The sequence below is a fragment of the Oryza sativa genome, chromosome 8, assembly GCF_034140825.1.
Source record: "Oryza sativa Japonica Group chromosome 8, ASM3414082v1".
Lineage (NCBI taxonomy): Eukaryota > Viridiplantae > Streptophyta > Magnoliopsida > Poales > Poaceae > Oryza > Oryza sativa.
In genome coordinates this window covers 27,382,605-27,404,370 of record NC_089042.1, presented here as the reverse complement: position 1 = coordinate 27,404,370, position 21,766 = coordinate 27,382,605, and the positions used below count along the sequence as shown (strand labels likewise).

Here is a 21,766-nt window from a genome sequence, read left to right as displayed (position 1 = left end):
AGTGCAACCTCAATGAGATGTCTATGTTTTCGTTCAGCTGAACCGTTCTGTTGTTGAGCATAAGGACAGGAAACATGATGAGAGATACCTATCTTAGCAAAGAAGGTGTTGAGTTTTTGATACTCTCCCCCCCAATCTGTTTGAACAGCAAGAATTTTGTGACCAAAAAATCTCTCAACAAGAGTTTGAAACTCCTGAAACTTTTGGAATACTTCCGACTTATGCTTAAGAAGGTAAACCCAAGTAAATTTACTATAATCATCAATAAAACTGACATAAAACTTCTTTCTACCAACAGAAATAGGAGCAGGGCCCCAGACATCAGAAAAAATAAGTTCTAGAGGTTGACTTGACACACTTGAAGACTTAGGATAGGGAAGCTGATGACTCTTGCCCTTTTGACAGGCATCACAAATTGAGTCTTTATTTGCTACGGTAGAACAAGGTAAATTATTCTTGCTAAGAACTCTAGTGACTATGGGCACGGCTGGGTGTCCCAAACGACTATGCCATCGGGAGAAGGAAGGAGTTGTGGCGGCATGGACTTGCTTGGCAGGTGATGTAGGAAGGGAGTAGAGGCGACGGCGGCATCTCCCCTTAAGAATCGTGTTCCTCGTGACTCGATCCTTTATCAAAAAATAATTGGAATGAACCTCAAGGAAAGCAAAATTATCCATAGCTAAACGATGAGCAGAGATAAGGTTCTTTTTCGCTTGAGGAACATGTAAAATATTTTTGAGATGTAATTCACGAGTAGGGGTATGAATGACAGAATCACCAATGTGCTTAATTTCCATACCTGCACCGCTTGCGGTGTGAATCTTGTCTCCTCCCTTGTACTTCTCCCGAACATCTAACTTGTCGAGTTCGTTGGTGATGTGGTCGGTTGCCCCTGTGTCGAGGTACCAATTGGTGTCGATGCCATATGCAGCTGCTGCAGCCGCACTCCTTTCATCAGGGACATAGGTCTCATCGTACCTATGCCAACACTCTGCAGCGACGTGCCCCCTCTTCAGGCACACTTGGCAGATGGGGCGGTCATTACCACCCCGAGTCTGATTTCCTCCAGTGCCGCGCCCACGTCCTGGAGCAGCAGGATTGCTGCGCCCACATGTGCCATGGCCGCCGCCGCGACCACGCTGAAAACCACCACGGCCGCGTGCGGCCGCGTTCGCCGAAGCATGAGCTTGCCGAAGAGCTTGCCTGTTCTCAAAGTTAAGAAGCTGAGAGTACACTTCCGCCATTGTGGTCGACTCATTGCGTGCCACAATAGCAGATACAACAGGTTCAAAATCATCATCTAGCCCATTCAGAACATAAGCGACTAAATCTTCCTCATCAAGGGGTTTCCCTGAACTAGCGATTTCATCTGCTAGTGCTTTCATCTTGCCACAATACTCAGATATACTCATGTTACCTTTCTGGGTATTGGTGAGAGTAAGCCGGACGTTGAGCGACCGGGCTTTGGTTTGTGCAGTGAACATGGCGCACACCTGCTGCCATGCCTGCGCCGCCGTGGATGCCGTCGCCACTTGGGTGAGAATGTCTCTTGACAGCGTGGAGAGAAGGAAGCCTAGGACCTGTTGGTCCGAGGCAAACCACTCCTGGTAGGCGGGGTTGACGATCTTCTCCGTCGTCTTGTCGCTCGCCGTCTTCTCGATCTCCATGGATGGAGCGGCGGTGGCGCCGGTGATGTGGCCATCAAGACGGGCGCCGCGTATCGCGGCCAGAACTTGCGCCGACCAGAGCGCATAGTTTCCTTTGGTCAGTTTCTCTGAAACTTGAACGCCAAAGAGAGGATTGGTGGAGGCAGTGCTTGACGAGGAACCTGCCATCACGCCGGACTTGCAGATCACGCCGGACTTTGAGGCTCTGATACCATATAAAACTCAGGTGTATGCAGGAAAGCGTCACGGTGGACGCAGGGTTTCGTGTTGATTCACAATACACAAAAACGCGCTGAGTTTACAGATATATATGCATGCAGATGTGTTGGTTCGGTGATCCTAATTACAAGGGATTAGAGTCCTATCCTCTATCTATCCGAACCAACATGCATCCGTGCATATCCATACAGAGAATGATAAGATCTAACACAGCATACTTTTCAAACGGTTAAATGGTGTATTTTATACGAAAATTTTCTATATAGAATTGCTTTTAAAAATATCAAATAAATCTATTTTTAAGTTTTCAATAATTGATATACTCAACTAATTATATCTAATCATGTTTCCCATTTTTTTGAAAAAAAAAGAGAATAGATTTCACATGTGGCTAATAATCTATTTCAAGACTCTCTTTAGAGTACACACCATGCACTTTGTATCGCAAAAGCTGGTTGACAACAGTGCTAGCTCTAGAAGCTGATGTACAAATCTATTCGGCTTTCTATAAATTAAAGGGTGGGTCGTCAATGGCCTTATGTCTTATTTTCTTTTTGATCTTTATTTTTTTCGCCGTAAGAAGAATGTTGAATTTAATTTTGCATATCTTTTTGAAATGATATATATTAAGTGTGTTATGTTTTGTTGTTCTTTTTCAGAGTTTTTCATATTAATTTCTTTCTCTTGGACCACGATCGATCGAGTTTCTCATAATAATTTTTTTTTTGCCGGACCGGTGGAAGGACGCCGACCGATTTTCGTAACATGGGAAGGAAATCTAGCTGAGATCGTGGAGGCTACAGTAGTGGCGAGTTGCATAAATAAGCGCGTTAGTTGACCCAGTATAGTTCATGCAGTAGCCAGCGTTTTCAAGTTTTAATGCGTGTGTATGGGCAACACAACGAAAACGAGGACCGGCAGCTGCTCTCGATCGCGTACTTGCCACTTAATTCTTGTCAAAGATCCTGTTGTTAGCACAAGTACAAATATTAGGCGCGCATACACACAAAATATAGTTAATTACTACTTCCTCCGTTTCACAACGTAAGTCATTCTAGCATTTCCTTCATTCATATTGATGCTAATGAATCTATATAGATATATATGTCTAGATTCATTAGCATCAATATAAATGTGGGAAATGCTAGAATAATTTACATTGTGAAACGGAGGGAGTACAAATTTTGGACGATTAATTTTTTTTTGGAAAATTAAACCAATTCATGTGAAATTCTACAAATTCTTGAACGCATAAAAGACTTAAAAGGAAAACTCAAGTACAGGCAAGAAAGTCAGCTGAAACATTATAGCCAATCACTCCTAAAACTAGTTCGTGCAACTCTCATATTTCTGGATTATTAAAACATAGACATGCCACACTAAGTAAATCTTGCTATGTAATATATATATATATATATATATATATATATATATATATATATATATATATATATATATATATATATATATATATATATATATATATATATATATATATATATATATATATATATATATGGTTAACTGTGTGACCCACATGTTAAATGCATTGCCAAAGAAAATAGCAGGTCAGAGTTGACCACTCCAATATAATGTCACCCGTGTTTTCTTGATTTGGAAGCTTCACCTAGAGGTGGGTTGAAAAAAACCAAACAAAAAAACTGAGACCGAAAAAAATAGGCGCTAGTTCAATCTCAAGTACGTTGAAAGACCAAATTTTGTTCGGACAAATCGAATTTTGGTCCAATAGGTCTATTAGGTCCACCAACCCAATTAAACCGAAATTTGGCTAAATTTTAACCTCCAACATGCTTTGATATGTGACCTATGATAGTGAAGAGAGTCAATTTGTGATTTTCTAATACGTTTTTTATGTGTATAATTTTTTATCTAGAACTTATTAGGGGTGTACTTGGTTCGATGAATTTCTCGGTTTTCATTATTTTTCAAGACCAATCGATCTCCAGTTCTAGATGTTCGAAATTTCTAAAATATCAAAGATCGAGACTGAATTTTTCGGTGTGAGTGAACGCCCACCCCAGCTTCACCCATCCTGGCCGGTGTGGTTTCCATCCCCTGCATGCCAAGAAGGAATTGAGGCACAGAGGTACACCCCTACTGGCTACTCCCTTTTGTCCAGAATAAATTTATTTTTGGCTCCTTCTGTTTGTTCTTAAATAAGTTTATATTTTAGTAATCACTATATTGGAGGTTTGTGAAAGTAGGAGACAAATGTATTGGGAGTAGGTAAAATAAAAATAATTACATTAGAAATTGATAAAGTGCATAAAGTGCGAGTATTCTAATTTTTTAATTTTTTATTGATATATGTGAAATGAGTAAAAGTTAACTTATTTTGGGAGAGGGAGTACGCCGGAAAACGGCCAATGGTAAACCAGTATATATATATATATATATATATATATATATATATATATATATATATATATATATATATATATATATATATATATATATATATAGGATTTAATTTATTGTTTGTTGCTTTCAGGTTAGGATAGTGCACGTACAGTGAGTCCCTGCATTGCACAAAAAGCAAGCCGGTCTCAAGATTATCAGTATATTCAAGATCTTGAATATATTGATGTAAGCTAGCCGAACCAATCTTAACAGAACATGGATTGTTCGCATATATTGGTGAATACAATGCGCGTGCATCCTTACTTGACGTATCTCCTTTCCTATTTTTGTCTTAAAAAAGAGCAGCTACTCCCTCCATTTCATATTACAAGTCATTCGACCTTTTTTTCTAATCAAACTTCTTTAAGTACTTTTAATACAAATAAACATATTATCAAAATATATTTAATGTTAAATTTAATGAAACTAATTTGATATTTTAGATATTACTAATTTTTTCTATAAATTTGATAAAACTTAACAAAGTTTAACTAAAAAAAGTCAAACGACTTGTATAATAAAACGGATGAAGTATCAGCATACGTACATATAATCGAAATCAATATAGATCACGTCGTCGAGAGGCAAAAATATTGTATCACATGCCGTTACGAAAAGAGAAATTAATCTAGTAGTGACAAAAAGCCTAGCACTCCAAAATAAGTGGATTTGCAGGCAGCTAGCTAGCTATACTCCATCAACACATAATCTTACGGCTTGTTTAATAACTCGAGAGAAGGGGATTGGGAGTTTACACGAGGGAATTGATGTTAAGATTAAGATGGGAATTTGATTTTTCATCCCAGTCTCTTGTTTGTTTGGTAGAGGTGGTGGAAATTGATAGGGAGTTTAGTTGTAGATTAGATTATTAATGAAAACGGATGGCTGAGATTTGTTTAGGCGAAGTAAAAGAGGAATTCCCTCCCAATTACCTGCCCCTACCTAGGTATTGAAAAGGAGGGAGTTCATTCCTCAATTCCCCATCCCCATCCCACCAAAATTCCCATGGCCCCCAACCAAACAAAACAGTTAATAGCCTCATCCCTTTAAACTCCCAATCCCTCCTAGAAACTCCCTCCAACCAAACAGACCGTTAAATTTGGTCATTCCAAAATTAAGATTGGCATATTAAGATGAATTTTCATCTTGGACGACATCCACTTGTTTTTTTCATGTCATATCTATGGTAAATAATAATTATTCTTCAAAAAGAAATTAACAAGATGTATTAATATAAAATATACCACTCCACAAACATGAAATATCAAATTCGACTTTTAAAAGTTATAAAAATACAAATTAAACTGAAACTAGTTAACTTACATTATATTCGTTTATATTTTTTTTTCATATAACATGCATAAGTCGAATTTCTATTTTACTATTTAGATGTCATGTAAGAGCCGATCGAGAGAATATTTCCTCGCCAAAGATGAAAACAATTTTCCATTGATGCGGCATATATACCAATCTTAATTTAGTTATATGTATAAGTTTAGGGTAATACCAGGAGGTAACATATTTTCTAATATAAAATTCACTACATTTATGTATTTTCTCAATTACTATAAACTTTCTCATGAGTTTATGACTACTTGATCAACTAACTAATACTCCTACTAGCTAGCAGCTTGGTGCAGCGTGCTAATAGGCAGCAGTCGATCGATCGATCGATCGATGTGGATCAATTAATTTAATCGCATGAGAATCCGATGGAAGAGACAAATTAGGAGAGGGTGCATTACAAAGGACTCACGCATGCATGACGCGAACTTGTTCAAAAGTACACTGCATGCTTCCACCATGAGCATATAACCCCCGTATATCCACTAATCAAGCTAGTTAATTAGTCCTACTTGCGTTGGTATACAGTTTGGTGCAGCTTCTACACACGGATCTTAAAAACTATATTTGCTATTAAACGACAAGTTATGCTGCGAACTATAAGTTATGATCAAGTAGACTGAAGAAGCAGCTGATGATCTTCCTTCATTTTCAGAATCAGAAGCCAAAGTTTTTCTTCCCCACGAACTTCTTTAATTTAATTCCTGAACTGGCTTATGTATACGTACACCGAATGAGACCTTAATTAGTCAGTACATCTCAAAAAACCAGCTGCTGTACACGTTTTTTCCAGGCCCCTATAATATAATTAAGATATTCCCAGGTCCGGACAAATTAAGCTTCAGTTAATTAAGCTAGGTTTAATTTGACAATTGACACAAACAGGAGGCTAGCTTCTTCATTCAGAATTTCAGATGCACGCATGCTAGCTCCTACGACATATCCTGCCTGCCAGCCAGGGCGCGTCTAAACACAGTAAAACACACGTGCAAAACTTGTATAGGTTCCATTCATAATGTGCAGTGGGTCATCTCTACGAATTTAGGAGACATCCGATAAAATTGAAACGATACAGAGAAACGTGGGTGAGTCGTTCCCGCAAGATGGGATAGACTATTGACAAATGACAATGCTATATACAGTTCCCACCACAGGTGACCTTTCTTCATTACTGAGACCCGTAAATTAAAAAAGTCGGATAATCTAGCACCGACCCTTAATCTAACTTACAGTCGATGACAACCTCACCTATCGTATGCAATATAACAGAATTATTTTCCTTAAATAATATATATAACATCGTTATAATCAGCTCCAGCCGCCGTCGATGGCGATCGATTTGGGCTAGATGGCAGGCGGGAATTGGGCGAAATCTAGATGGAATTTCAACAGCGTACGTACGGAGACGACGACCCATGACTTATTAAGCACTAACATTACCTCATACACGACCGCCCAGTGCATGCTTAATTTGATGACCTGAAATTATATACTCCATCCGTTACTAAATATTTGATATCGTTGACTTTTTAAAACATATTTGACCGTTCATCTTATTAAAAAAATTAAATAATTATTAATTTAAATAATATTTATTGTTAAATATATTTTTACGTATACATGTAGTTTTACATATTTAAAAAAATTTAAATAAAATGGACGATCAAATATATTTAAATAAGTCAACGGCGTTAAATATTTAGGGATGGAGGGAGTACGTTTCACACGGCAAAGTTTTCTCCTAATTTCGTAGTCGCTAGCTTAGCTAGTTGCCGGAGAATCTGCCGGATGCGATGTGATTGCAGTTAATTTTGAAATTGAGCTAACAATGACGTGCGCTAATCTAGCTATAATATATAGCTTAATTTGCTGCAAGTGACACTGGCTTCCAAGCGGGGAGCATTGCTATCTACTATATCTTATAGCTAATTAATTTAATTAATTTGGTTTACACTTGATAATACTACTACATGTTCTCATACACACAAGTACTGCAGAATTAATTTTGGCCCATCGAAATGCGGCCTAATTAAAGCCCACTGTTTCGGTGCAAGCCCACAGTAGCCCACTTCTCCTCCTCTCGTTCCGGCCGCCGCAAACCGCACCGGCGGCGGCGGCGCACCATGTGTTTTTCAACATCATCGAGGTCCTAGCTTAATCATGCATCCCTGCAAATTATCATCAGTAATTAAGCTAGCTAGTCGACGTGCATTTGCAAAAATCTTGCCGCGCCCTGGCACCGATCATCGAGAGGCTTCACTTTGTGAATGTACTAAGTAACTTGCATTAATTAGTTTCTTGTTGCTTTCAGGTTGGGGGGTAGTTAACAGTGACTCCCCACAACTGCACAAAGAGCAACCCGGCCGATCGATCACTGCACAACATTATAATAGGAGAAGACTTTTTGCCTCTTCCATACATGCACACTATATATATATTCATGCAAATTAATAGAAGCAGTACATTGAACATGAATATAGTGTGCACATATCCTTAATTACTTGACGCATCTCCTTTCCTAATTTTGACTCAAGCTGCAAATTAATGAAGCAGCTATCTACGTACATGTATAATCAAAAGCAATATATATAGACACGTCATCCGGCTGGAGATGTACGTGCCATTACGAAAAGGGAGTTAATCAAGCACTAAGAGGACGGATCGAAGTGTACATCATCTAGCTTGGAGGCCATTTCGGTTTGGCTCTTTGTAGTTAACTAGCAAAAATACCCGCACATTGCAACGGGTAAAAAAATTCTAATAATAATATATGTTTTTCGTGCATAATCATGTCAATAACAATGTTTCTATTTTAATGAGCGGCTTGTTTTTTTATAAACAGTGTTTTTTTTCTTACGCGATTTTCTCAAACCATTTTTCAGAAATGGTGTATTTCTTTCTAACAGTTCTTTCCTACCATGTATTTTTTGCTTTTTTTACTGACGAAGAAAACCATATTTTTCTCCCTTTTTTGCTTTTCTTTTCTCGTGTGTTTTTTTCTTGTTTTCTCGCACGTTTTTTTTCTTATTTTTGTCGAAGGTTATTTTTTGTTTTTTTCCAATACAGGAGAATATATGATGAAATAAAGTCATGTAGTATATGGCAAAAAATCGATGGATCCTATCCGACTCAAGCGTCCATCAATTTAGCTTTTTTCTGACAGTTTTTTCAGAGCGATTTATTTTTTAATAGACGGTGTTTTTTTTTCTTGCACGGTTTTTTAAAACCATTTATTTAGAAATGGCGCGTTTTTTCGACAGTTTTTTCCTAGCATGTTTTTTTAAAATATTTTACCGACGATGGAAATAATTTTTCTCACGCGTCTTTTTATTTTTTTTATTGACGATGGAAAACCTTTTTAGCATGTTTTTTGCGCTTTTTTTGACTTTTTCCTCACACGTTATTTTAACCGTTTTTATTTTCTCATGCATTTCTCTTTTTAAATAGTTAGATTAGAGATAGAGAAGAGATATATACTGGTTAGAAATCAGATTTTGTTTCGCCCTTTCCATTTTTTTTTCTCTCGCATTTTTTATTTTATACGAACCAGCTTTTTATTTTTTACGAACTATTTTTTTGCCACTTTCTTAGAAAATCGAACGAAGATTTTTAGATTTTTTTTCAAGATTTTTTTTCGCCTTTATAGGAATTAGACTTTTTTTTCGTTTTTAAAGGAATCGGATCTAGCGTTTTTTTGTCACCACTTTTTTTTGCCTTTTATATGAATCAGTTTTTTTTCCGTCGGATCTACATTTTTTTTCGCCACTCAGGGGAAAAAACTTTTGTTGTTGTTTTTTTTATTTTCTTTTTTGTACGGCTTTTCTTTTTATTTTTATGCACCTTTCTGCCTTTGTTCTCTTTCTCTTTTATTATTTTTTTAACAAAAACGACCTCAAGTACCTTGTTGCAAGATTATAGGGACTCAAATATAAATATAAAAATTACAGGGACTCAAATATAAAAGTACAAACCCAAAAATTAAAATTATATAAAAATGGAATGCTCTCGACCTGTAGATTCCGTTTTTGCAAACAAATCTTCAATCCGGCATATCAATTTTTTTCACCAATCTAGAGTCGGATTTTTTTTTTCCGTTTCTAAGAGCGAATCTGATATAGGAGTCGGACTTTTTTTTTCACTATTTAGGATATAGGAGTCAGACTTTTTAATATTTTTTGCTATTTTTTTACGGACGAAGGAAGCACCTCTTATTTTTTAAGTAATAAAAAAAGTAGAGATATTACCTAGTAGAAAAAAAAATTAGTGGTGCTGGTTCACAATAGAAAATTCCTTACCTGAGACTTTTAATACATTTTCGGACATTCAAACTACCTCTAATAAAAAGTCATTAACTAAAAATGTTATAGATCTCATCAAACTCTACAAATTTCATATAAAGTTTATCTTCATCGACTTCGTATAAAAACTTAGGTAAAAGAAACACATATATGAGTTGCGGTATCATAGGTGCCAGGTTTTTATTAAGAACCGACATATTAATGATGCCCATAGGTTCACAATAAAAACCAGTTACCTCGCGTGATTTCAACCGCCATCGCTACCTACATCTTGAGCCCAAGGATGGTGGATACGCCCTTCCCGAGCTCGATGACAGCGGATCTGGCACTCCTGAGCCCAGCGATGGTGGATCCACCTCTCCCGACCTCGCTGAAAGCAAATCCGCCTCACCCAAGCTCGGTCATAGCCCTTGCTGTAGTAATCGTCGTTGTCCCGGTCTTGCTGCAGTAACCGTAGTTGAGCCGAGCCATCCGCCGCCAGATCTAGCCCCTTTTGCTATATCAAATCCACATTCGTCGTCAACACTTCATCAGGGGAGGCGGCTTCATCGCCACTGTTGATGAGCTCCGTCACTACCTCCATCGCGCCATCCATCTCCTTTGTTGCCGCCGCCTGCCCGTCCTCCCCCCCCCCCTCCCTTTGCTGCTACCGAATGCCGCTGTCGGTCCTGTCACCTTGATAGAGTGATGGGAGGGAGGATGTGAGGAATTGAGAGAGAGAGAGAGGGGGTGCGGTGGTAAAAAGGAAGGAGAGAGAGATCCATGTGCGCTGGGATAAGGGAAGAGGGATAAGGGTTTTTATATTTACCTAGCTCACACTTACTTTTCATGGCGACTGCTTAAAAGGACCACTAGTAAAAATCGATTTTCACAAGCGGTTCCATTAAAACACCGCTTATAAAAATAGTCATATTTTTACAAGCAGTCCTAATTAATAATATGACCGTCAATAAAAATTGGTTTCACAAGCTGTTACTAACCAGGAACCTATGTTTGTATTTTGTCCATTTGAGAAAAAAGAATGGTGACACTAGGAAAAAATCTTTTTTAAGTTGTGTAATGGGCTAATAGCCAGTCAATCCATTGATCCACATACAATGGATCAACACGTACTATATAATTGCTTTGAGATCGAATTAAGAGAGGCTAATGATTAGAAGTTTCGATAGGAAAAGGAGGCATACCGAATTTGTGCAAAAATAGTGTATGCGTGCGTGCGTGGCAGGACAAGAATTATGCAGACCTCAAGAGCAAGCCCCGTACGTAAGCCATTAACCGATCATGGATATCGATCCCTGTCAAGTTAGTTAATAGTAGTACTACGTAGTATTCCCTCCGTTTCGAAATATTTGACACCGTTAATTTTTTTAAACATGTTTGATCGTTCGTCTTATTTAAAAAATTTAAGTAATTATTAATTCTTTTTCTATCATTTGATTCATTGTTAAATATATTTTTATGTAGGCATATAATTTTATATATTTTACAAAAAATTTTAAATAAGACGAATGGTTAAACATGTGCTAAAAAGTCAACAGTGTCAAACATTTCGAAACGGAGAGAGTATTTAGTCGTCGTCTTAGACTGGCACATGTTGTACACGCAGAAAAGGTAGATTATGTGCTAGCTGCTAAACGACAAGATTATACTAGCTGTTACTAAATTTATCTTAAAATATAATAATCTAAAATCGGATGAAACAAATCCTAATACTACAATTTTAGATATAGAGAATATTCAGATTATATATGTGTCTCGTCCGATCCTAAATGCGTTGCTATATTTTGAAAAAGAGAGAGTATATGCTAAGTTACAAGAAGTTGATAGGTCAAAGTAAGATGATTTTAATAGTAGTATTATCTTTTTATTATAAATTCAGAAGCCAATTAAATTAAGTTGTCTTCCGCGATCGAGCTGCTTTAATTCAATTTCTTCCCTAGGACCCTAGCGTATATATACCATTCAGGTGAAGAACATATATAAGTTACCCGGTCACATGTAGCTTTGCACCGATGATCCGATCGATTTATAAACACGCATATCGATCGATATATTGATATCCGTCTATTGTTGCGTGTGTAACATGTGTACATGCAAGTTAGTTAGTTAAGCCGGATTATATCTACACGCAGGGATCGATCGATCGAGTTGTAAGGTACGGTTTGACCGTACATTTGACAACAAGCTATCTGTTCAATTCAGATGCATGCATCATTTGCATTGCATGGCCTGGCCGGCCTAAACTAAACACACACGTGCAAATTAAGCAAGCAAGCTAGCTGTTCTGTTTCATATTATTATCACCGCACAAGGCGAAAGCTAGTGATGGTGAAGCTGCATGCGGGAGGTTGGCGAAAACGAGACATGGAATTTCAACTGCGTACATTACATAGAGTGCAGGTGAGACGACCACCGGAGACTACTGGCCGGGCCATGGAATTTCAGGTTAAGGCAGGCATGCAGAGGCAAGTTTTGACCTGTAATTTCACGGCAAAATATTGCTTTATTTTAATGTATGACGCCGTTTACTTTTTAATCAACGTTTAACCACTCGTCTTATTCAAAAATTTTATGTAAATATAAAAATACTTATGTCATGCTTAAAGAACATTTGATGATAAATCAAGTCACAATAAAATAAATTATAATTACATAAATTTTTTAAATAAGATGAAAGGTCAAACGTTTATCAAAAAGTCAACTGCGTCATACATTAAAATACGGAGGGAGTACTACTATACTATACCAGATTCCTACGGCGGCGACGTGGGTTGGTGTGGGCGGGCGAGGATTCAGCCATCCATCGCGGCTGTTTCCCAAACTTCTTGGCGGTGGCTTCCCTTCCCATTGCGCCCGACTGCCGGAGAGAGAAGATGAGAGAGAGAGGGGCAGAGTATAGATGACCACCATCTGGACGGCACGGCCCGACCAATACACCGGGCCGTGCTGTGCCGGCCCACATGCTGACGCATCGGCTCAGGTATGGCCCAATACGACTCGAGCCGTGCCGACCCGGCCCAAAGGCACGACAGCCTATCGTGCTTCTTCAAAAAAAAAAGGAATAAGATCACTTTGACTCCCTCAACTGACCACCGAATCTAAATCGTATCCCTCAACCGTAATACCAGAAATCTTGACCCCCGAACTTACAAAACCGGTGCAATTTAACTCCCTCGGTGGTTTTGGAGGGTGGTTTCGCTGACGTGTCGCACACGTGGCAGTGTTGACCTAGTCTTTGTACCACGTGGCATTGACGTGGCGCTGATGTGGAATTAAAATAAAAATATATGCAGGCCCATTTGTCATTCAAAAAAATATTGTGGGACCCACTAGTCCCACATATCATTCCCCCTTATCCCTTCTTCCCCCCTCCCCGTCCTTGGCCATCTCCTCCTCAACCAACTCCGGCGAGGGTTCACGGCGTTGAAGCGGCAGCGGCAGTAGCTTCAGTTGTCGAGAGGCCGGAGGAGAGAAGTTTAATGGAGGTGGAGATGGAGCACGGCGAGGAGGTGGCGGCGATGGAGGAGGAGCTGAAGGGGTGGGACACGCCGAGGAGGGAGAAGTGCCGCATCCCGGTGGCCACGGCCGCTGTGGCGGCGGAGGGGGACCACATCTCCAAGAATCGCTACAGGCCGCGGCCGTCCGCCGCCGCGTGGTGCACCGCCACGCCCCCGCCACCGCCGACGAACTCCATCAACTGCGCTGCCATGACGGGCGTGGGGAGCTCATCCCAACGGATGTCCGGGACGAGCTGCCGCAGCGCGTCCTCGTCGTGCTCCTCCCCTTCTTCGACGAGCCTCTCGAAGTCGAGGTCCGTCTCTGCCTCCACGAACGCCACGCCACCGCCAGTCTCCACGACGAGTCGACGATGGACAACGACCCCTCCTCCTCCTCCTCCTCCTCCTCCTCCTGAGAGTAGACCAGCGCACCGGCGAAGGGGTAGAACGCCGGGAGCACCGCCTCGAGGGAGTCCCTGAGCGCGCGGACGACATCTCCGAACGGTGGTGGTGGCGGCGGTGGCGGGGACGGGAAGAGGAAGACGCGGCGGACGGGCGGCAGCGCGACCCAGTACACGTCGAATGGGGAGAGTGGCATGTGGCGGCAGCCGCCGCCATCTCCATGCGTCGGAAGCGCGACGGAGGTGACGCTCCTCGTGCGCATCGACGGCGGCAGCTACGACATCTCGGCGACGATGAACTCCTCCACCGTGTTCCGAATCTCGCCAAAGCTTTTGGGGTGGTTTGACCCCCACTATACGCCATCGTCGCTCTGTCCGCCGTCGCCGCCGCCTATCCGGATGCCGCTCTCGCATGAAGAGAAAGAGGGAGAGATAGAGAAGGGAGGAGAGGGAGGAGGAAGAAGGGATAAGGGAGGATGACATGTGGGACCAGTGGGTCCCACAATTTTTTTTGTGAATGACAAATGGGCCGCATATATTTTTATTTTAATTTCACATTAGTGCCACGTCAATGCCTAGGTCAACACTGCCACGTGTGCGCCACGTTAGCGAAACCACCCTCCAAAACCACCGAGGGAGTCAAATTGCACCGGTTTTGTAAGTTCGGGGGTCAAGATTTCTGGTATTGCGGTTGAGGGATACGATTTAGATTCGGTGGTCAGTTGAGGGAGTCAAAGTGATCTTATTCCTAAAAAAAATTCTAATTTCCATTCCTCATTTTTTTTGCAATGTCTGAAATGATTGTAATAAGTCTATTTTGCATCCCTTCTCTCTTAGGCGTGAATTATATGGCTGCGTTAAGTCTAATTTTAGTCCCTAAACTATTTTTCTTCCCTCACTGGATCGGGCCAGGCCGTGCCAGGCCGGCCCACCGTGCCAAGGCATTGGCCCAGGCACGGCCCAGCTGTCGGGTCAAGTCGACCCGGGCACAACCCCAATCGAACCGTGCCGTGCATGGGCCAGGCCATCGGGCCTCGGGCCTTATGGCCATCTATAGGGTAAAGGAGGAAGAAGATGATGACAATGACACCTAGGTCCTACTTATTTTTTTTTTCTAATTGTAAGCATCAAATAGCCGCCCCGTAGGATGATGAAGGTGTCAAACATGCCATGTGGACATCAAATCAGCCAAAACCACCGTTAAAATCACCTCAATTGTTATTTGAGGGATATAAAATGAAGTTTTCCTTGTTACTAACTGCTATTGTTGTTGTTCGCGGCAGAGCAATACACTTGCGGGCGCCACGGCTACATTTCTATTTTATTTTATTTTGGTTATTACCTTCGCTGGAACCTGAGGTGCAGCGCGAATGTTTGATGAGACTTCCGGAGTACTATATCACAAAAAGCAAATAATTCACCGAAATAATCTCATACAAATCCCCGATCAAAAAGTAATAACAATACTCCCACACAAAAGCAAATAATAACGTTGATTGTAAACATCACTTTCAGCCTGCCAATTATTTAGTTTGAAATGGGCCCTGAGGCCGATAGCCTCATCAGATGACACGGCCCACTGGCTGGCCCGGCGCCTAACTGCACCTGAACGCCGGCCCAATGTATTACGCACCTTCAACGAAGCAACCAGGCAGTAGGGTCCTGCAGCTTCGTGTCGGTGCCAAAAAGCCTTTACAGCTGCCACAAACTCCAGGAGCAGCAAGCCAGCAACAAAGGACCACACCGAATCTTGTGTCACATTGCTTTCCCTTTGTACTCACTTGTAAGTCCATCCTCTTGCTGACAATATGTTACTAGTTCCTGTTTCTGAGCTTCTTTCACAATTTCCACCTCTTTAAATAATCCAAATTCTCACCGCGATTCTAAGAATATGTAACTATAGTTCATAAAATGAGCTACCAGTACATACTCATTTTCCACGTTTTCACCAGTTGCTTCTTACGATCTTCGGCTCCCTAATCATGGCCTTAGCCCCCACATTGTACTTCCTCCGTTTCATATTATAAGACTTTCTAGCGTTACTCACATTCATATATATATGTTATGTCTGATTCATTAACAACTATATAAATGTGAATAATGGTAGAAAGTCTTATAACCTTAACCTGAAATATAACCTGAAATGGAGGCAGTAGTAGATAACAATCTGAAAAGTGAGATAAATATCAAACCTAAGTACAATCACAAATTTCTGTGCTGCTTTCCGGTAAATGTAAGGTAGGAGTAGATACCATTGAGATGTAAAGCTCCAGGAAACACTAAGCAACGCTATAGGTAATTACACTATTACAGCCAGCATAAGTACTGTTGTACATTTGTAATACGCTATCCTCTTGGACAAAAGTACAAAAGCACCATGGAAAGAATCTTTCATAGGACTAAACACGATGCCTCCTATTCAGGCCAGGCGACTGGTACTCATGTATAATACGATGCGATTGCGATGAGATAGGATACTCCAGCCAAGGCATTTACCACCTTGAACAAAAGAACTCGCAACAGAAGACCCATCTTCTGCTGCTATACCACCATACCTATCCTACAATCTGTCTGAGATATATATATATATATATATATATATATATATATATATATATATATATATATATATATATATATATATATATATAAGCAAAAGATTCTTCTTTTCCCAGCATGGATCACCATCATCCTTCAATTTCATCATGCTCATCATGATTTCAAATCAACTGCTTTGCGATAGGAGGTCCAGCTTTTTGGACCTTGATCTATGCGGATTTCTGTGGCTGTTGTTGCTGACCTTGCTGCGTCGTCTGCGATGACTGTTGTTGCTGTATTTGCAGCTGTTGCAATTGAATCAGCTGGGAGTTCATCTGCTGCTGTAGGCCCTTTGACATACGACCGTCAGTTATCTCGCCAGTTGCAAGTTTCAGACGCTGGACCTCGGCAGTTAATGCTTCATTCAGGGCTGGATACACATGAATCATGAAAAATACATAAATGAGTGTCATAATAAGACTTTTAAGACAGCAGCATAATTAAATCATATGATAGGAATCATTTCACATTAATGTAATAGTTCTTCATGTGTTGGGAGGAAAAAATGAATGCTGTAAATAAGCAAGCACTCAATAGTCAAAAGGAAGACGATTATACACGTGACTCCATAATTTAACCAACTCCCAAGAGAGACCTACAAAATGATACAAGCAAATATAAAGCAAATTTGGACATAAAAGTGTCAAACCTGCAAAATGTCATAAAGATTTTCATTTGCACGTGCAAGTTCAAACATGTAGGCTTCGCAGTTGGGGAAAATTCATCATTATGAATTAAAATCAACTTGTTACTTCCTCTCAAAAGAAGATCTACTTACTTAAAGATACCAGTAACTTATAACTCCAACTACAGTAAATTATGCTGCCTAAACGGTTTCGATGCTGATACTGTACTAGAATTGAACCCTAATGAGAAACTAGCTACACAACAATTGACCATACAAATGTACATAATATATACGAACTATGCAACAACCCAGCAAGGATTCATGCAAATTAAACAAGTCATTTTGTTTGTTGCCTGCCAGTGAAAAGGGAAATACTACATTTTCTGCAATCACTAGCAGTAAAATTACAGAAACAATAAGACAAACAGCACAAAAAGAAGATATTATGGATCTTACATCACAATTGAAAATGTGAGAATACTAAAAGAATTCGTGCCGGAGTTATCCTGACTTTCACATTTCCGTATGCTGTTAAACTACTTTTTTCTTAAAGGGCATAAGCTATTAAACTAAATTTCAACTAAAAGGCTAGACAACAATCTCTCATGTAATCAGTAGATACTAGATAGTGCTACATAGCTCTCCACATTTGAAAGAAAAAGGGATCTAGAGAAGATCTATTATGTTGCAATGCAAATCTGCAAATGATGCTTTAAATGTTAAAGCAAGAGTGAATTTTCTGGTTCAGCAAGGTTCACAAGAAAATCTCAGGATGGTTTAGAACTGAGGAAAGCAAGGTTTATACATTATGATAATGGAAAAACATATTGGGCTAGTATTTCTCAGATTGGATCAATATGATCAGATGTCTGTACTCAACAAAAAATAAACGAACAACGCCAGGAAATGTAATCAACGCCTAGAACAAAGAGTATCAACAATATTTATGATATTTGTAAGACATTAGATTAACAATTGACTAATACAAAAAAAATTCAGACCTAATTCTTGATATACTAACATTGATGTTGGATGATATACAATAGGATTTTTTTTTCATTTTCTAAGCATCTAAATTGCGTCCGAAAGTTAATTTCAATCTAGTTCTGTGGTTTTATTCTAAAATCACTACAGATGATCATACAAGACTAAAATCCCACAGATAACATTGCTACAATGATATGTGTGGGTGTGGAACCGTGCATTGGATCAAATGAATAACTTAGAGGCAATTAGAAAACGGATTCTTAAAGTAAGCTGAACTACAAATATTTGTGCAATCTGAGGTTTGGTTGTGATTGATAAACCCTATGGTGCCCAATGCACATAAGCAAAAACTATCCCAACCTACAACCCCTCTCATAGACCCCCTCAGAACAAGAAACAGCTGTCCAGGCTTCAGTTACCGCCACGACAGAAAAGAAGGAAATGACTTGCTGACAAACTTGTCTATCAAACCAGCATAGATTCCTAGTAGCACATTCAAAATGTACCATTTTTTATAATTTAAGATCAAATGCTGCTAGTTCTCCAATTAAGTTATACCCTTTCACTTCATTGTTATAAGGAAAAATGAGGACTAATGCTGATGAGGGTTGATAACAAGCATTACCATCTCTTAGCTGTGCTTGTTGCTCCATTGCTTGCAGCCTGATTTTCAACTCATTGTTCTGAGTGGCTAGTCCAGTGGAGTCCCTCTGTAAACAAGCGCATCAAGGCAAGGGTGACTAAATGATCATAATAATGAGTTAAAATACACAGCAACTTCACAGTATGCAAAACAAACCTGCAGCATTGTCAACTGTGCTGAGAGTGTGGTAGCCTCTGTCTGCAACACCTGAACCTTGTGCTCAAGCTCTTGAATGTACCTCATCTTACGCTCCTTTGACCTTGCCGCAGACTGCCGATTTGCCAAAATTCTGTAAAATGTTAACAGGTCAGAATGCTTAATTTCAGAAGGAAACCAAAACCCTCTTTCCCACTCTATGAATAATTGCTCTCACCTTTTAACCCTCTTAGGATCAGTCAAAGCGATCTCGGCAAGGCGCTCATTTGCCATGATCTTCTTCTTCTCAGCTTCAGTGAACTCCCCATTGGCAAACTCAGCACCAAACAGAGATGCAGCGCCGCCATCCAAGGACCCGCTCCCGCTTCTGGATAGGCCACCGCTGGGAGACGGCAGTGGCAGCTTCGGTGACTCGTCGAAGTTGAGCTTCTCGATGAAGCTGTCCACCGATAAGCTGCGGCAATGCCGGGATTTGCCTCCTCCGTCCTTCCTCTCCACTGGAGTCGAGTGGCTCTCGGCCTCGTTCTCGCTGCTGTCGGCCACGCTCCCGGTGCGCGTGCCGCTGGCGCGGCTGTCGCGGTCCTCGTGCCGCTCCTCGGAGGAGTTGAGAGCCTCCATCCCGTCGAGGTCCATGTAGGAGTTGACGAGGTCGTACAAGGCGAAGTCATCGCCGTCCGATCTGCACCCCTCCGCCGCCGTGGCGGCCTCCCGCTTCACGGGCGCGGGAGGCGGCAGGGGCGGGCTCAGGTGCGAGAACCCGAAGGGGATATCGCTCTGCGACCGCCGGTGCCCGCCCTTCCGCGGCGGCAGCCCTGGCGGCGGCGGGTCGGAGCTCGAGGAAGGCGGGGAGGGCGGGATGGCGGGCGGCGCGGCCAGATCGGCGTACGGCAGCGGCGGGAGCGAGTCGAGCGAGAAGAAGAGCGGCTGCGAGAGCGACCGCGCGTGGTGCCCCGACGAGCCCGCCGCCGCCGCCGACGACGAGGAGGGGATCTGGGGGTACGGCGAAGGGAGACGCGCCTGCGGGTGCGCGGGCGGTCGGAGCGACGGCGAGAGCCTCCTGTACGACGCCGCGGCCGCCGCCGCCGCGGCGCTCGACAGGTCGAGCGGGGTCGGGGAGCGCGGCACCACCGGCGGCTGCCCCGGCGACAAGTGGTGGGGGCGCGCCCCCGGATCGGCCGCACCGGGGTCGTCCATGGCGGCGGATCTTCTAGAAGGTTCGGCGAGGGTAGAGTGTGGAGCGCCGACCACGAGGCGGAGGAGATGGCGAAGATGGATGGAGTGAAGAGGAGACGCGGCGAGGAGGGGAGCTCGAAAATAAAAACGAAATTCCCAAGGTTATTTTCGCGTAAAATTATATTATTTTGATTATTTATTTGAGGGGGTTCGGCGCAAAATTGGCGGTGGGTTTGCGTGTGCATGTGGTCCGAGGCGGGGATTACGTGACGCGTGATTCTATTGGAGAGAGAAAATTTCAGAAAGTGTTTTTTTTTTGGTTTGGAAATATTATCTGGTTGATTTGATTGAGTGGCAGATTGGGGGATTTGTTTATTTATTTCTGGGTGTGGGTTTGGTTTTGTTAATGATTGATGGCGCCGCAATTAGTGGGTGCGTGTGCGTGGGATTAGGGACCTGTTTGAGTCTTTGGACCAGTCAATCAATTAGGGCACCCACAATGGTTATCTATAAACTCTCTACAAGAGATCCATATCAACATATTTTCCTACTTGAAAGAGATTAAATGAAGAGAGAGAGTAAAGCTATCTACTAACCTGGAAATAGTCTATAGAGAAAAACGAGGCAATGGATTAGAGAGCTATAGATACCCATGTAGACATACCATTGAAGTGGTTTACTATTAATCTAGTCTATTGCTGAGATGTACATGTTTTATATAGATATCACTTTACTTTATCATTGCGGTGCTCTTAGTAGTCTGTCTTTTCTTTTATATGTCCTTCAAATGTTTATGTATTTCTCAAATGGTCCTCCAAACCTTTTTTTTTTCATATACTTTTTTTCTAAAGTTCATCTCCAAGCTGAAATTCAACTTTAAAAGAACTGGAAGACAAGTCGTACAAGCTATATTTCATAAATACAGGTTGGAGTTCATAAATCAGGCAAAAATTCTATAGGATATCCCCCTTCGGGTTCTCGCAGAGCGATATCCCCTTCGGCAAAAATATGGAGGTAGTATTTTTTTTCTCATTGTTAGTTATATATGTCAGGTTATAAAAATTCTATAGGATATCCCCTTCGGGTTCTCGCAGAGCGATATCCCCTTCGGCAAAAATATGGAGGTAGTATTTTTTTTCTCATTGTTAATTATATATGTCAGGTTATAGATACCACATACCTAATAGTAGTTGACTAAATCTCGGCAGGGCCCACCACATACTATGTCCTATACAGAAACAACCTGCGGATATAGGAGGAGTTCCGGATAAGGAAAGACAACCAGAGTTCTACATGGAAACGACAAGGACTACTCGGATTGTATCCATATTGGTTTCCCTAGTTCTACTTAGACAAGGAGACACCTATGCGTATAAATACAATACCCCCTAGGAGGAGAGGGAGGACAACCACCATGGGACAGACAATCAGCACACCCACCATAGAAGACAGAAGATCAACATAGAAGCCAACATACGCCAAGACAAGATGCCGGATATCGACATCAGAGATACACCTGGATCGACCCTATCCGGCCGTAGGGATCTAGCGTTGTCTCTGATCTCGCCGGGCACGGATTCGAGGAGGAAAACTACCATGTTGTCGACTACGAGTCAGACCTTCAGATCGCCATGTCGATAACAGTTAGATAGGCTACCCCAAATATTGTACTGATGTGATTATGGCGAATAAGAGCAACAACGGCTTCGGCCAACAGGATGTAGGGTTATTACC

General features: G+C 41.3%; 2 protein-coding genes and 1 non-coding gene across 3 annotated transcripts; all 3 read right to left on the bottom strand.

The window, feature by feature from the left end:
* Positions 1-1,207: 1,207 nt before the first annotated feature.
* Positions 1,208-1,346, bottom strand: LOC112936283 (small nucleolar RNA Z247). The gene has a single exon (XR_003238410.1). It is a non-coding gene; the product is annotated as a small nucleolar RNA Z247 (small nucleolar RNA).
* A 12,228-nt stretch (positions 1,347-13,574) lies between these two features.
* On the bottom strand, positions 13,575-14,110 carry LOC107281977 (phenolic glucoside malonyltransferase 2-like). The gene is made up of 2 exons (XM_066303798.1): positions 13,879-14,110; positions 13,575-13,768 (listed from the first exon to the last, which is right to left on the bottom strand). Exons 1-2 carry the CDS (start codon positions 14,108-14,110, stop codon positions 13,575-13,577), a joined length of 426 nt encoding a protein of 141 aa, XP_066159895.1.
* A 1,965-nt stretch (positions 14,111-16,075) lies between these two features.
* Positions 16,076-20,139, bottom strand: LOC4346208 (bZIP transcription factor 29). The gene is made up of 4 exons (XM_015795646.3): positions 19,077-20,139; positions 18,860-18,992; positions 18,686-18,770; positions 16,076-16,815 (listed from the first exon to the last, which is right to left on the bottom strand). Exons 1-4 carry the CDS (start codon positions 20,051-20,053, stop codon positions 16,616-16,618), a joined length of 1,395 nt encoding a protein of 464 aa, XP_015651132.1. The 5' UTR covers positions 20,054-20,139; the 3' UTR covers positions 16,076-16,615.
* Between the last annotated feature and the right edge of the window lie 1,627 nt (positions 20,140-21,766).